This window comes from Eulemur rufifrons, chromosome 19, assembly GCF_041146395.1.
Source record: "Eulemur rufifrons isolate Redbay chromosome 19, OSU_ERuf_1, whole genome shotgun sequence".
In the NCBI taxonomy this organism is placed as follows: domain Eukaryota; kingdom Metazoa; phylum Chordata; class Mammalia; order Primates; family Lemuridae; genus Eulemur; species Eulemur rufifrons.
This window is the reverse complement of record NC_091001.1, coordinates 20332944-20348698: the sequence shown is the minus strand read 5'-3', so window position 1 is coordinate 20348698 and position 15755 is coordinate 20332944. Positions and strand designations below refer to the sequence as shown.

Sequence of the window (15755 nt, the reverse complement as noted above, 5' to 3'; positions counted from 1 at the left end):
AAACTGGACACAAGAGATTTAAAAGGCTCCATGCTATTGTGTACACCAAAGTCCAAATTCCTAGACTCATATGGCATGCCAGTTCTAGCTTCATACAAAGGAATTTGTCACTTAATAAAACAAATCAAAACAGTAGTTTTCATTTTCTGTCTCCTAAGGCTCCGGAGATCCTCTCGCACACACTCATTAGTGGTAAATCAATGTCTCCCAGTTAACGAGCTCCCGACTGGGGCCAAGCGAGCGTTAGCAGCTTTCCTTAAGCACACAGTAGGTATCTCCAGTGGCTTTTCACGGCACTGAGACAAATGCCAAAGCCCTCACCGGGGCTGGAGGGACACGGCATGGCCCCTCCTCACCGGGTTCCTGACCCCACCTCTGCCCACCTCTGTCTGTGCTCCAGCCACACGGGTGTCCCTCCCGTGCCTCAAACACGCCCCCTCATGCCAGCCCTGGGCCTCTCCACTTCCTCTGCCCTTGAAAGAGCCTGCTCAGAGGTCTGTCCAGAACCCACTTCTTTCCTCTCCTTCAGGTCTCAGATCAAATATCCCCTCCTCTGAGGAGTCCTCCCTGGACACCGTTGCCGAAGTCATTCATCCCCGTGTCACTCTTAACTCACACTGCCCTGCCTCACTGTCTTCATCGTATGTACCAGAAATGACCTCGTCCGTCTGCTTGTGCCCACCCCACTGTCTGCTCTGTAATGGCAAGAACCTTTCCTGTCATATGCGCTAAAGTACCTCAGCCCCACAACCGTGTCTCGCTAACCATAAGGAGTCCCCAAATGCTGCGCAGATCTAGGAAGCCTCCCATTCCGCGCATCCTACAACTCCAGGAGGCAGCCACCACCGTCTCCTCTTTGCAGGGGCGAACCCGCCCACCCCCACCGAGCGGTCGGCACAGGGCTCTGAAGCCAGGTCTCCTTGGCCCCAGGGCCCATGCACAGTTGCGAAGGCCCCAACCCCACAGGTTCCGGCCACGTAACACTGAGCACTAACGCTACATGCCACGCACGGTCCCAGAGCTGACTCACATTAACCTATTTAAGTCGACCAAGTGCCCAAGCAAGTAACGTTGTTACCCCCATTTTCAGATGAGAAGCTGAGCCAGAGACAAGTAAAGGAACATACCTGTGTCACAAACCTGATAAGTGGCAGTCAGGTATCAGCCCTGGCAGTTTAGGGCTCTGGGCTGCCTCTCGTCACATCTGCAGCAACAAGCCCTGAACAGGGCTCCCTTCCAGAACATGCTCTGGGTTAAGGGCTTTATAGAACCTTTTGTATTTAATCCCAGCAGAAGGGGCATGGCCCCCCTACAGAGCCTCTAACACCCCAAGCTGGCTCCTGCCTCGGGGTCTTTGTCCTTCACCACACACCCACCTGACCCATCCTTTAGTCTCTGCATCGTACACACGAGCAAAAGGCCTTCCCTGACCACCTGATATAAACAGAAACGCTCCCCACCCTCACCCCACCTGGGCTGCACTCTCTAGCCCTCTCACCTGCTTTAATATTTTACTTAGCACTTATAACCTCCTGACATTTTACACTGCATTTCATCAAATATAAGATTCCATCAACTTTAAGACCCACCACTATGCACCTCTAAAAAGAATAAAAAGTGCCAATCATAACTGCACGATGCCATTGACTCTATCAGAGACATTCAAATGTGAAAAACTGTGCATCTCAGAATCTGTGAAACTTATTAGTCTATTTACTTACTATCCACCTGCTTCCCCTAGAATGGAAGCCCCAAGACAGTGGGGACTCACTGGTTTTATATTCTGTGCTACCCCCAGACCAGACAGTCAGTCCTCAACAAAGATGTACTCAACAAAAATGAATGGAACGAACCTCCCCCACGAGGTAAGTACTACGTACCCGTACAGATGAGAACAACCGAGGCACACAGAAGTCAAGCCACTGGCCCAAGATCACACAGCGAGGAAGACCCTGAATTACCTTCAGCACACCTTGCTCTCAAAGCCGCAGTCTTTATAGTGTCCCATCAAGTAGTTTTAAAGAAGTTTTGATTTCTTTTTATTTTAGTGTGTAATTTAGATACGGTATACTATAAAATAAGTCTCGGGCCAAAATACCATTTAGAACCAGTTCTCTACTAAGACGTATAATTACGATGCATGGTCTATGGGATGAATATCCCAAACCATGCTGCTTTGGTCATGTGGTCTAGCCAGGCTACAAGCTCCTATCAACCAGGACAGGCTCAAATAAGGACTCTAAAGACCAAATGAATCAAATTCACTTGACAACAAAACATTAGGGACTGCTGAACTAGCCTGGCTGCTGGCTGGACTAGCTGAGCAGTGGTTATAGTTCAAAACCAGGATCCCAGTTAGAACAAGACATGATGGGGCTGGAGGGGTGAAGGGGCCTTCTCACTCATTGTAATTCTTTGTAATTAATTTCTATAATGCCCCAGGGTGAGAGCTTTTCATTAGAGTGCCATCTTCATTGGAGTTTCCTGCAGGCTAGGACATCTCTCTGCTCCCTTTGAAGCATAAAGTGGAACAGCTTTACAAAGAGCTCTCTGATCCCACATCCTGGACCATTATGAACATCCACAGCTGAGCACTCTTTTTTATTTTTTTAAACTAAGTATACTTCAGTTAGTCACCTGCACACTCATTGGTCTATTTTTATTGGCTTATAGCTTTAACTTAATTGGTTTGCTCACCGAATCCATCCAAAAGTCCCATGTCAATAGAGGTACGTTCACAGAAGGGCTCTATTATTTTATGGCACCAACATCAGATAAAACAGAGGTACTTAAAGACCATCAGCTGGTGTAACATAAAGCTCATTATTAAGGGCAAAACCCTGTGTTTATCCAATATCACCACAGCTAAATTTAAATTTGCCAGCAGGGGCCAGGAACTGTGAATGCATGACATTGGTAGGAGCATCGTCTACCCTGAACTTTCTTGCTTTTGAATATATCACCCGGCATTATTGGTCTTCTGCTCAAAAGTGCCATAATCTCTAAAATGACGAAAAACAGAAGCAATCAGAGAAGAAAACCAACTGCCAGCTGTCCCAGTGGGAACACGAGTTGCTGCTCCTGGCGTATCCTATTAGGTGCTTATTCCACGAGGGACACACAAAATGGAAGACAGCTTCCAGGAGCTCGGCACCAAGGCAATCATGCTTGACGCCGGCAAAGTATGGAGTGGTGATTAGGAGGGCTGAGATTTTGGGATCCATCTGCCAGATGCCAGCTTCTCACTGAGATCATTGTCTCTACCATGGGGCACACACCTAGTTCCCTGGAAATAGCTGATCAACAGAAAGGACGACCTTAAGATCTCTGGTGGAATTCTTGTACGAGAGGATTCTAAGTCAATATGGGCTCATGTGCTAAAGATAACGGCAACACTTACCCTCCATTAAGCGCTTACTGGGTGTCAGGTACTACGCAATTCCCTTTACAAACAAGATCGCATGAACACCCCCAATAATTCAATCTCCTTGTCCTCCTTTCTTTCTTTCTCAGCACTAACCAGTGTCTGATGATCTCACTTGCGTATTTTAAGTTCTTATTGACTGTCCTCCCAACTAGAATATAAGCTCCATGAGAGCGGGTACCTTGTCTTTCTTATTCCTTGATGCAGCCTCAGCTGCTAGAATGTTAATCAGCACATAGTAAGTCCCCAGTTATGTGTTGGTGAATAAACGATGAAACCTGACAAGTCCATGAGAGGTATTATTACTGCCATTTTACAGATGAGGAAACTGAGGCCTGGAGAGAAAACTGACTTGCCAAAGCCATACAGACAACAACTGGCAGAACTAGAATATAAACCTGGGCCTAACAATTTCCAAAGATGGACCTCTTGGACTGTACTACACCACTCCCCTTCGCAGGAACAGGCTGGAGCTGGCTCTTTCTAGAGTGCAAATTCTTCCACGTTCAGTGACTCCAGTCTTTGGTGGCCTGATATTTGTCATGGTATCAGTATTTATACCACGGCAAAGTGCTACAAGCTGGGCTGCCTCTTTCAGAGGGCTGGTTCTCGGGGACACCTCCGGGCACAGTTCTCCCTGATCCTTGGTTTTAGCTACCCACAGTCAACTGCGGTCTGAAACTATTAAATGAAAAATTCCAGAAGTAAACAATTCGTAAGTGTTAAACTGCATGCTGTTCTGAGTAGCGTGATGAAATCTTGCCCCTCCCAATTCATCCCATCCAGGACGAGAATCCCTCTGTCCAGGGTCTCCGCACTGTCTACGCTCCCCACCCCTTATTCGCTTAGTGCCTTCTTGCTTATCAGATCAGCTGCCGTGGTATTCACTGCAGTTCAAGGAACCCTTACTATACTTAGTAATGGCCCCGAAGTGCTAGAGTTGTGAAGCTGGCGGTTTGGATATGCCAAGGGGAAGCCATAAAGTGCTTCAAGTGAAAAGGTGAAAGTTCTTGACTTAACAAGGAAAGGAAAAATAATCCTACACCTGAGGTTGCTAAGATCTACGGTAAGAATGAATCTTCTATCCGTGCAATTGTAAAGGAAAAAGGAATTCTGCTAGTTTTGCTGTTGTACCTCAGACTGCAAAAGGTATGGCCACAGTGTGTGCTAAGTGCTTAGCTAAGATGGAAAAGGCTTTATGTTCGTGGGTGGAAGACACGAACACAAGCGTGCCCCGACTGACAGAGACTGAGTTTAGTACCGTCCTTGGTTTCAGGCATCCACGGGGTCTTGGAAGGCACCCCCACAGAAAAGTGGGGGACTACTGTCTCTGTGATTCAGATGTGCCCTGCTAGCTTTGTTGGTTGACTTACTAATCCTTAAATTGTCAGAGACCCCTTTTCCCCTCTGATCCCTTGTCCCTAAATTTCCTGGTTTCTCAATGTCCAGAAGAGGGAGCCGGCAGGCCCCTGGGGTGGAAGGGGAGTGAGGCTGGCTCCACGGGTTCTTTTTCAGATGTGAGGCCTCAGCATTGTCCGACTCTTTCCGTACAATTGGTCTTTATTCCTCACAGGCTGACAGCCCTGGGCAACTTGCAAAGCTTGTCCAGCCTGATCTGTGTCACTGTGAGCAGCCCCCTCCCCAGAGGACTCCTCTTTCCTCTTTAACCTTTAAGAACTGGACTTTTTATGGAAGGGGAGGGTATCTGGGAGGTTTCCCTTTCACACCTCTCATCTGGTTTTGGCTTGGGGATTTGTGTTAGTTGGGGAGCCCGAGAAATTCCTGGGCACTGGACAGAGAGGTGGCAGGAGGTGACTGATCATCCAGGCCCCCTGTCACTGGATGCCCATCCTGGCACGGGACTCCCCGCCCCCACCCCACGTGAGTGCTAAACTGCTTGGAATCCAGGGTGGTAACAAATCTTTCAAGAGGCTGTTTGGAAATGCTTTATGGCACGTAGGGTTACAAGGCTCTAGCTGAACAAATGGAAAAATTAGTCTACCCTAAAATATCCAAGGCAAGTAATTTCCTATCACCTTGTTTCTTAAATGTACTTAACATCTAGAATCTGGGCTTCCCAAAATATGGATAAAGGTCATCAGTTACAATGGCAACTCAGAGATAAAAATCTTCCACTTTAACAGTCACTCATCAAATGATGCCATCAGCCCTCCCGCGTGGCATCAGAGTCTGGAGTCCAACAACAACAATTAGTCAGTATCCCTGAATTTAACAGGCTTGAACCAGCCAAAGAGCAGGACACTCGTCCTTTGTCCACCAGGGCTCAGCATCAGACCCGCCTTGGGCTGTTTTTCTTTCCCCAGTTGGAACGGTTTGCTTTCCCAGCTCCTTTCTCCAAATTTCTAAACTACTCCTTACGCCAAAGCGAGGTACTAATGACATCCAGATGGCAGTCAGTCTGCTGTTTCTTGTATGCTTCGTTCCTTTCTCTCTTCCTCCTTCTCGAATCCTTTTGCTCTTCTTTTCATTCCCTTTGTTCATTCATTTTATTCATTTGCTCATTCCTTTATTCCTTCAATAAAGAGTAAATATTTTCTATGCATCGGGAACTAAGAATTCTAATCTTTGGGACACAAAATGCAGCCTGCAAAGAGCTTACCCTTGGGGCTGGGGGTGCCACAAAGGTGTCAGTAGAGCCGGGCACTGCAAGCGGCACAGCAATGACACCTAAGAGGTAGAGAGGGCTACATTTGACCTGTGACCTAAAAGATGAGCAGGGACTTGCCAAGGAAGTAAAGGGGAAGAGTGTTCCAGATTGAGCAGATAGCCAGTGCAAAGGTCCTGAGGCACCAGGCAGTTCGGTACAGCAAAAGGGCTGAAATGAGCACTAGGGCTCAAGTATGAGGTGACTAGTGGCAAGGATGTGGCTGGAGAAATCCGCCGGGGAAAGATCATGGAGGCTAATACCATGACAAGGAGGTGGAACTGGATCCCGTAGGTGGTGGAAATGTTGGAGCAGCAAGTGACATGATGAATCAAAACAAAAACAAAAACAAAACAAAACAAAGGCTGATCGGATGGTAGTGGGTTATCAGAACTTATTAACGTTAGTGTCACTAAAGTTGGTCTATAACCCCCCTACTGCTAAATTTGACTTGCTTTGAGGAAAAAAAAAAAGCAAAATAAACTGGGTGCGGTGGCACGAGTCTGCAGTCCCGGCTACTCGGGAGGCTGGGGCAGGAGGATGGCTTGAGCCCAGGAGTTGGAGACCAGCCTGGGCAACATAGGGCGACCACTGTCTCTTAAAAACAAAACAAAACAAAGCCCCAAAGGGTTAACTCATTCTCTACCACACAGTCACAGCTACCTTTGAACAGGGGCTTCTGAGTTTCTCCAGAAGCCTGGTGTCATTATGGGATGAGTAATCTGGCCTTAATGTTGAGGACTGGAGGTGGGGGAGGGGGAGGATGGCTGTGACTCACACAGGCCTGAAAATAAACCAGCCCAATAACTTTAGTGCAAATGAGAATAAATGGAACCTCTGGGGCTTGCTGGCTGGGCTGGTCTTTTTTTGAGGCGGGGAGAAGCCAGACACCGAGATGGGGGTTGGGCTGAACATTAGAACATCCTCCCTCCACCTTTTGGCAGGCAAATTGCTTCACGGGCCATGAATATAAGTCACTAAATTCTAAACCTTGGGTAAGAAAACAAAGTTTGATAAATGTGTCCAGCTACTGGAATAAAGATTCGGAGCGCAAGCAAATCACAAAGTTCAGACTGTGACAAAGCAACGGGAGGCCCCAATCTGTGCTCAGTGATACACACGTGCGCACGGACTCACATATGCACACTCACACGCTTGCACACGGACTCACATGTGCACACTCACACGCTTGAACACGGACTCACATATGCACACTCACATGCTTGCACACGTGCACACGGACTCACATATGCACACTCACACGCTTGCACACGTGCGCATGGACTCACATATGCACACTCACACGCTTGCACACGCACACGTGCCCTCCCTTTCTTTCCATGAAATACCAGTGGCAAAAGTCAACTCCGAAAATTCTCATCCCTAAAAGGCAAAGAAAATTAAAAGTGACCAAAAGACAAGACACAAGAGTATTGAGGCAAGTTGGGGTGAAGATACAGCTTGGAAAAAGAAAACAAGAAATAAAACAGGAAAAAAATGATCAGTCAAGAAGAACCATGAATCTAAAAGTCACATTTCAAAATGTTTCAGCATTTTGTGGGTTTCTAAGGTCTCCAAAATTCCTCTAGTATTTCCATGGGCTTAAAGAAAAACTACTGCACACATTTCATTTTATTCTTTAGAAAACCTTGCCCTGCTGCTATCACTCGAGGAAATGACTAAGAAGGTCTGGCCTTTAATTATGGACCAGACACCTAGGTTACAGAGCTTACATCCTTTCACTGAGGCATAAAACCACACGAGCTGATTAGCTTGTCCAGTGTTAATTAGAACCTTTCCTGGGCATTTTCTCACCCTCTATTGTCATGACCGCCAATGTTAGAGCCTAATTTTTCAAATTTATGTTAAATCTAAAAGGTTAAAAAACAATTAAGGCAGATTAAGTGGAGAAGAATCTATGTAGAGTCTTTTCCCAGGTAAGTATATGCCCTCAGATTGGGCCTCTCGATCCAACAGCATGTACAAAGCCCTCTCTGATCTCATGCATGGGAGAGTTCTCTGCATGACTCAGACAATTCTGTGCATTTTAAAAGAGAGTCTTTTCAAAATGGCATCTTCAAATAACCAACAACTCCCAACAACAATGAAAATCACCATCATTTGTCAAGGAATTTGGTAACATCAAAAACATTTCCCCAAGAAGGCCCCCTTCAACACATACGCACGATATAGCTTTCCCGAGTCAAACTCCAACACCATCTCTGTTGCAAAAGCTGCCTCTGGCAAGGAGTTGAAAATGAATCAATCCTGGCAAAATGGGAAATTATTTTGGGGGACAGAATTAAACTTCGGTAGTTTTTCTTTCCTTTCTCCATTGTACTTTTGTTCATAGCTTCAGCTGGGAGAGAGAGTGCACACATTTAGTTTGGAGTTTATGAGTTCATATTTTATAATTAACGTTGCCAACAGGGGAGTTTGATTAATACCAAGCAGTGGATTTTGAGCAATGTTCCATACAAATTGCCAAATTTAGCAATAAAATAAATTGGTTATGTGAACATAATTAGTAGGATGACTACTTAAAATTCAAAACCAAATGTGAATAATTCCAAATCAGCTGAGCCACAAATCCATTATTTGTATGGAAGTGGGGAACGTATAGCATTTGGGTTTTATTTTGCCCTCAACCACAATGTTATTCACCACCAAGCTGAAGACAATGAAACTTCTACAACGGGTTGTGACAATATTTTAGAGCCACCCAGAAACAAATACATATGCACGTATACACATATACACACACACAAAGGGAATGTAATAAAGATAAGAAATGTTAAACTGTGAATTTTCATTATAAATCTAAAAATCCATAACCAAATTTTCAATAAATGCTGCATTGCATTTTTCTGATGTGCTACATATACATAAACCTCCAACGCATAATTATGCAGAGCTTTTTCCCTTCAAATATTCACCCTACCTTATTGTCGCCCTGGACTTCTCCAAGTCTTTGCTGAAGTTCTTTAATTTCTTCTCCCAGATGTTTATTTCGGTCCTGAGAATCTCTTAATAGTTGTGCAAGATTAGCCTGGAAATATCAACACATGAAATACAATCAGAAATGGTGGAGAGGATAAATGCTAGGCTTTATTGGGCTATTGATACTGGCGTCCAAGCCCAGCTGAACCACACAAAATCCATCAGAGTGAACACATATATGAAGGTGGCAAGTGTACAAATCGTGCTACTACAACGGGATGGAGGAAAATGAAGTTGGCCATGAACCTCAATTTGGGGAAGTTCTTTGTTTCCAGAATGGCTTACAGAGGGCACTTAGACAAGTAATGGAGGAGGCAGTCTTATCTGACTTCTCAAAAAAATTTTTTTTAAGAGCTTGTCACTAAAAATCTCAAAAATGAACATAGAGTTCAATTCTAAAATGTAGGCCAACAACGTAGGAAAAGCTTCAATTTCTTGTTTAGGTAGGTTTCCGGCCCCTCTTCAAACATACCTTGTTTAATGAGTTTTTCTTTGCTACCTCAATGCCCGGGATTTTGATTACAATTCCAAGAGGCAGCCAGAGAAGAAGTCAGTGACGTGCAACAATTTCTGAAATCAGGATCCAGAGGAAACTCAACAGTCTCCTGGGCTGGTTTTCCCATCTCCTTATTTCCTTACTCTAGCTCACGTAGTACCCAACAGCCATTCCCATCTTTCCATTCCCATCTTTACGACATCATCCTTTTCTTAAGATCCACCTCCTGCCCAGATCCAGAGATGGTGTGGCAGGTTCTCCATCAGCCTTCCCTCTCAATCCAGCTTCATCTCACAGCCTCGTCACCCCTTTTCCCAGAGCATGCGCACCTTTTGTCACACTCCTGTCCCTTTTCCAGGTTCCCTGAGCCTGAAATTCCTGACTCTCCCCATCTCTATACCTACTCAAGCCTTTCACTCACATTCACCCTTGCTCACATGGCTTCTTGTTCTACCATGCTGTTCTTACGTTGCTAACTGTAACTTGCTCTAATTCTCACCTGACTTACCACCTTCTTCTCCAGCCTTAGCAAGAAGAGACCACAAGCTACTGCAAGGCAGAGATTCTGTTTTCTACTTCCTCCACTTCTATGTGTGTTGCTCCAGACAGTGCTTGTGTACCCATGAGTATTCTAAAGACTCATGGTGAATAAATGAAGGAAGGAAGGAAGGAAGGAAGGAAAGAGGGAGGGAAGTGATCAGAGCACAACTTCTGGGAGGGAATCATTCAAAAACGAGTCAGACAAGGGATATTAAAGATTATGTCCTAGATTCCCTTCATGGTACAGCTGAAGAAACCCAAATCCCCAGACGTTAGGGGACCAGCCCACCTGCAGTGGCTACATTTCCAAAGACTTCAGTGCTAATACTTTGAGGAATAGGAAACTATACTAGGCACTACAAAGGGAATAAAAGGGAAAGAACATAAAGATTAAATCTCTGCTTATCCCCGACTCCCCACTTTATCTCACCTCCCGTATCCCACTTGCTGGGGTATCCTGTTGTCTCCACCTCTCGCTCACCTCCTTGCATCCCCCACACCTACCAGGCACGATCCCATCTCAGCACCAGGGCACTGTTCTCTCTCCTGGAATGCTCTCCCTCCAGACAGCCTCTGGGCTCATGCCCTCACCTTTTTCAGTCTTTGCTCAAAGGTCACCACCTCAACGGGGCCCTCCTCGACCACTCAATTTAACACTACAACCTTCCCCTGCACCGCCTTTCCTTTATCTAGAGCACTTGCCATCTTTTAACATACCATATCATTTCCTTCATGGTTTATTGCTCACTGTTGATTTCCTGCCTCCCTCTCCTTACTAAAATATAAGTTCCATGAAGGGCAAGGACTCTGTTCTCTCTACTGACCTCTCCCAAGCACCTAATAGATGCTCCCATAAATATTTTTAAAATGAGAGACAATAAGCCGAGTCTAGACGTTATGGTCTCAGCCCAGGGAGAGATCTGGAATAACAGCAGCAAGTAGCAACACTGGAACCAGGGCCTGGCACAGAGTCTTGCATGGAAAAAAACTCATCCCCATTGGCTAGGTTTAATCGAGCCCTGATCTCCACTCCACCAATGTTACTGGCGAATGTTACTCAATAACTCCGTCTAATTTTTCAGCCCCATACTTATAAAACTCATATCTTGTAATATTTGAGTAACGTTTGTTTTCATAAGATAAAAAATTGGTGATGGATGAGGAAAATGAATTCCCATTTTGTAGGTAGGACAGCAAAGAAACGAGAGACACTGTGACCAAGTGACTGTTCTTGGAAATTTTCTGGATGGAAGGAATCAGATAGACTGAGTTGCATCCCAGTTCTGCCACTTACTGGGCTGGGTCTCCGTGCATGAGTTTCTTAACCTCTTAAGTTTCGCCATCTATAACATGGAGCTAACAATACATATTGCATGGGGTGATTGGATCCTTAAATAATGAATACAGAATGCCTACCACGGTGCTTAGCATACAGTAGGTGCTGCTTAAAGGCTGGTTACGTCCCTTGACTGTGCCCTTCCAGTGGCTCCAATTCAAATGCTCAGTGAACAGAGCTGTGTGGACATGGCAAAGGCCTCCTTGGACACAGCTGGTGCCTTTGCGATCCTGCCCTTTCACTGTTGATCATTCACTCATTCATTTATATAACAAATATTTATTGTGTGCCTGGCATGTGCCAAGCACTGTTTTAGACCTGGAAATACAGCAGTAAACAATACGGACAAAAACCTTGCCCTCGTAAACGTGCACCTAATCGATAACATTACATTAATTACATCGTATTACAATAAAATTGTGAACTAAAATAAAATCTTAAGCCCTCCAGCTGAATGAAGGGACCCCCTCTTGGCCAAAGGGACACCATAAAAACCTTAAAGCCAAGTTGCCAGCCGTGAGGAGAAGGGAGGTCAGACATAACTCCTTTTGGAGTCACTCTTTGTTACAATAAGATACTAAATCATTAGCGAGCCTCAGGCCGTGCAAGACACAGCTGAAACCACACCTGCGGGCCATCAATTTACTTAATAGATCACATAAGTTTTGGTAAATAAGTTCAAACATTCCAAGCCTTTAGACAAAGCTTCATTTCATTAATCAATTACAAATAAAAGACTCTTTAAACCCACCTATAACTTGTAAACCCCCTCCTGTTTCGAGATGTCCCACCTTTTCAGGCCAAACCAATGTACGCCTTCTGGGGATTGACTTGTGATCTTACATGGAATTCCTGCCTCCAGGAATGTATGAAACCAAACTGTAACCTGGCTACCAGGCACATTCCCTCAAGCCCTCTTGAGACCATGTGCTCCAGGCCAGTCACATGGATTCAGCTCAGAATAAACCTCTTTAAATTATTTTATAGACTTTGGGTTTTGGGGGTTTTTTTTTTTTTTTTTTGGTTAGCAGAATATATAGACTCAGTATGTTATATCAGTGGTCCCCAACCTTTTTGGCACCAGGGACGGGTTTCATGGAGGACAATTTTTCCCCGGGGTGGGGGGTGGTGAGGGAGGGTGGGCAAGGAAGTGGGGGTGGGGTGGGGAAGGCGGAGCTCGGGCGGTGATGCCAGCAATGGGGAGCGGCTGTAAATACAGGTGAAGCTTCGCTTGGCTCACCTGCTGCTGTGCCCCCTCCCCGCTTCCTAAGTTTCATGGAAGACAGTTTTTCCACTGACTGGGGACGGGGCTTGCGGAGCTCTGCAGCCTTGTTCCGACTAGGGGTTGGGGTCAGCAGCGTTAGATGATACATGTTGCAGAGAAAAATTAAAGAGGCAAAGCGGATAGAGTGTGTAGGGGAAAGGGCCACAGAGGCCCCATGGAGAAGACCACATTTAAACCAAGATTTGGAAAAGGGGAGAGAGGGAGCCTCGTGGATATGCTGGGGTAGAAGTTGCTGGCAGTGGAAAAAGCAAACCAGCCTCCCTCACCCCCTCTCCACCACCACATCTCAAAACTTCCGTTTGGGAGAACAGTTCAAGGCCACAAGAGCAGGTGACCCCAGGGACTGCAGTGAAGTCGAGAGATTACTCAATTCTTGATTTTCTTGTCCCGGTTTCTCCCCTCTGTCCATAGCTCTCCTTCCTTAGCACAAGGTGTCACACGTGGGTGGCCTCTGCCTTTTCTCCACAGAACTCCGGAACATTCCCCAGACATTAGCTCGTTGATCCTTTTCCTACCCGATGGAGGGTCAGCCCTGGCTGCAGTGACTGTCCCAGGGGAGTGACAAGCGCCCAGCGCTTGCTCAGTCCGGGAACCGGCTGCCACCTGCACATGTTCAGGCGAATCTCAGCATCCCCATCTGGAGGAGACGCTGCAAAATTCACCCTCACAGGAGCTTTCCTCTAACCCATGGAAGAGATGCTCAAAGAAATGTTGCAAGAGGAACAATGAAAACTTGACAAAAGATAAAGAAAATCCTACAACCTCCCTAATCTTCCCTTTTTGAATCAGTAATGCCTCAAGTCTCAGGTGGGTGGAGAGACCCTGCCATTCGCTGACCAATGTACCTGCAGTGGCTGAACCAGTACAACTCAATCTGTCAGTGGTGACAGACGGGTTTTCTTTTCCCACTCCGTCAGAGATCGATACTTTTGTAAAATGAAATAAAAATGAATTACTAAGAAAATAAATTTAAGAAGACAGCAAGATAAAGCCTCCAGTGTTTATTGTTAGATTTGACAGACATAAAAATCCTGCTGTCAAATTGCTGTAAGAGTTTCTGAACACTCTCAGTTTCCTTACTTATCTTGTGATGACCAGAAACAATTAGCCTGCAGCCTAGCCCCGGCCCTGGGGCCCCACTTTGATAAGCACTGAGCTCAAAGGTGCTCCTGGGCACCTGGACGCTAGAGCAAGGCAGGCACCAGGTATAAACATCAGCCAATGATTCCAGTGATACTTGGGACAGAGGGCAGAGCTGCTTTAGGACACAGCCATTTAGACACCGGTGATGTGATTACCAAACATTATGTATTCTGCTGCCTGTCTGAAAAGAAATCTTCCAAATAAAACCAAGCATTTCTACATTAACCATGAAACAATGGTCAATTAAAATCACAATTTCTCCAAGTGAGTTCACAGTAAATCTATGCCAGCTTTAAACTGCATCTCTGGGGTACAGAGGGGTGGGGGAGTCGGCCACTGCTTTAAAGCAGGTGACTAGAATTTTCTCTTACATTTAATAGGCTGGAATACTTGTCAGCACACAGTTCTTTCTATTCAGTCCTTCCACCTCCTCAACTCCAAAACAATAACTTTGAAAACTAGAAAATGACTATTCTGATATGGTACTGAATTCCTTGACATACATCTTAAGGAACAAAAAAAAAAAGAAAAAAGAAAGAAAAAGAGTAGTACATTTCAAAGCACTCAAAATAGAGGAGAAAAGTTCACACAATTCTTTTGACCAAAAATAACACCCATGACTCACACACATTCACTATAACAATCCATCAAGCTAACACATGGAGCCTGCTTATAATTTATCAGCTATGCAGAGTGTTTTTGTCTCCGTGTTATTGAGAAGGACTCTGTGACCATCAGTTTAGAATAGCAGCACTATGTAAAGGAAATGTCAGGGAAAAAGTGGCAGACCGCCTAAGATTGGGGTTTCATAGGGAAGGAAAACAAAATCGAGAGATTATTTCTTCTAAATCTCTAGGGCCAGGGGGTGGCATAAATAGCAAAAACATAAAAAGGCTTAAAAAGAAGCCTCTTTTAAATATTCAGATCTAGCCAGGGCCGACATTAAAGGTTGACATTTTCGCTCTGATAATAGCAGAATGCTAAATACAGTGGGATATACTGTAGAATCCATATATTTAAGTCACTCTTTCTAGCTAGGAGTTATCTATTAAAACGGTGATGGGGAAGGGAGGGAAGAGAGATTTCATGAACATGTAGCCGGGAGATTCAAGGCCGAAAGGATATGACAGCTCTTCATTCCGAAACAACTTCCTTTGTCAAGGAACAACTCAACCCCCAATTATAACTGATGTCTGCTGGAGCAATTCACCAAAGCCAGCCCCCAGCGTGGGAACTGGGATGCCCTGGAAATTCTCTCTGCACAGGGATGATGGCTACAAATCCTGACAGCTGCTGTGCAGGCAGAGACCAGGGAGCTGAGCGAGCCATGGGATCTCACCCCAACCTCTTCTTTGCCTTTTTGCAGAAACTCTCATGGAGATAGGTTAGCCAGGTGTGACAAGAGGGGAACCGTCCTTCCACTTCTCTTCAAGTCCTACTGCATCCTGAACTCTACCTTTTGCCTCTCTCACTGTTTCCATCCCCCCGTACATTCCACAGAACGTGTCAAGACGGTTTATACTACAGATGCAAGATGATTTTTAAACTCTTAAGAACTGATGAGAGATTTTTAAATAGAAATGGTCCCCAACTCAATGATGGTTCAACTTAGAATCTTTTGACTTTATGATTGTGTGAAAACAATATCCATTCAGTATAAACTGTAGTTCAAGTACCCATGCAACCATTTTGTTTTTCACTTTCAGTACAGTATTCAATAAGTTACATGAGATATTCAACACTTTATGATAAAATAGGCTTTGAATTAGATAATTTTTCCCAATGGTAGACCAACATTAAGTGTTCTGAGCATGTCGAAGGTATGCCAGGCTAAGCTATGATGTTGGGTAGGTTAGGTGTGTTACA

The 15755-nt window shown here is 45.1% G+C and overlaps 1 protein-coding gene across 3 annotated transcripts in view; it reads right to left on the bottom strand.

Moving 5' to 3' along the window:
• Positions 1-15755, bottom strand: part of CCDC149 (coiled-coil domain containing 149) — a 97834-nt gene that overhangs the window by 36723 nt on the left and 45356 nt on the right. For all 3 annotated transcript variants that reach the window (XM_069494252.1, XM_069494251.1, XM_069494253.1), the window contains exon 4: positions 9031-9138. In XM_069494252.1, the coding sequence (XP_069350353.1) occupies positions 9031-9138 (108 nt within the window). The remainder of the gene's footprint in view (positions 1-9030; positions 9139-15755) is intronic.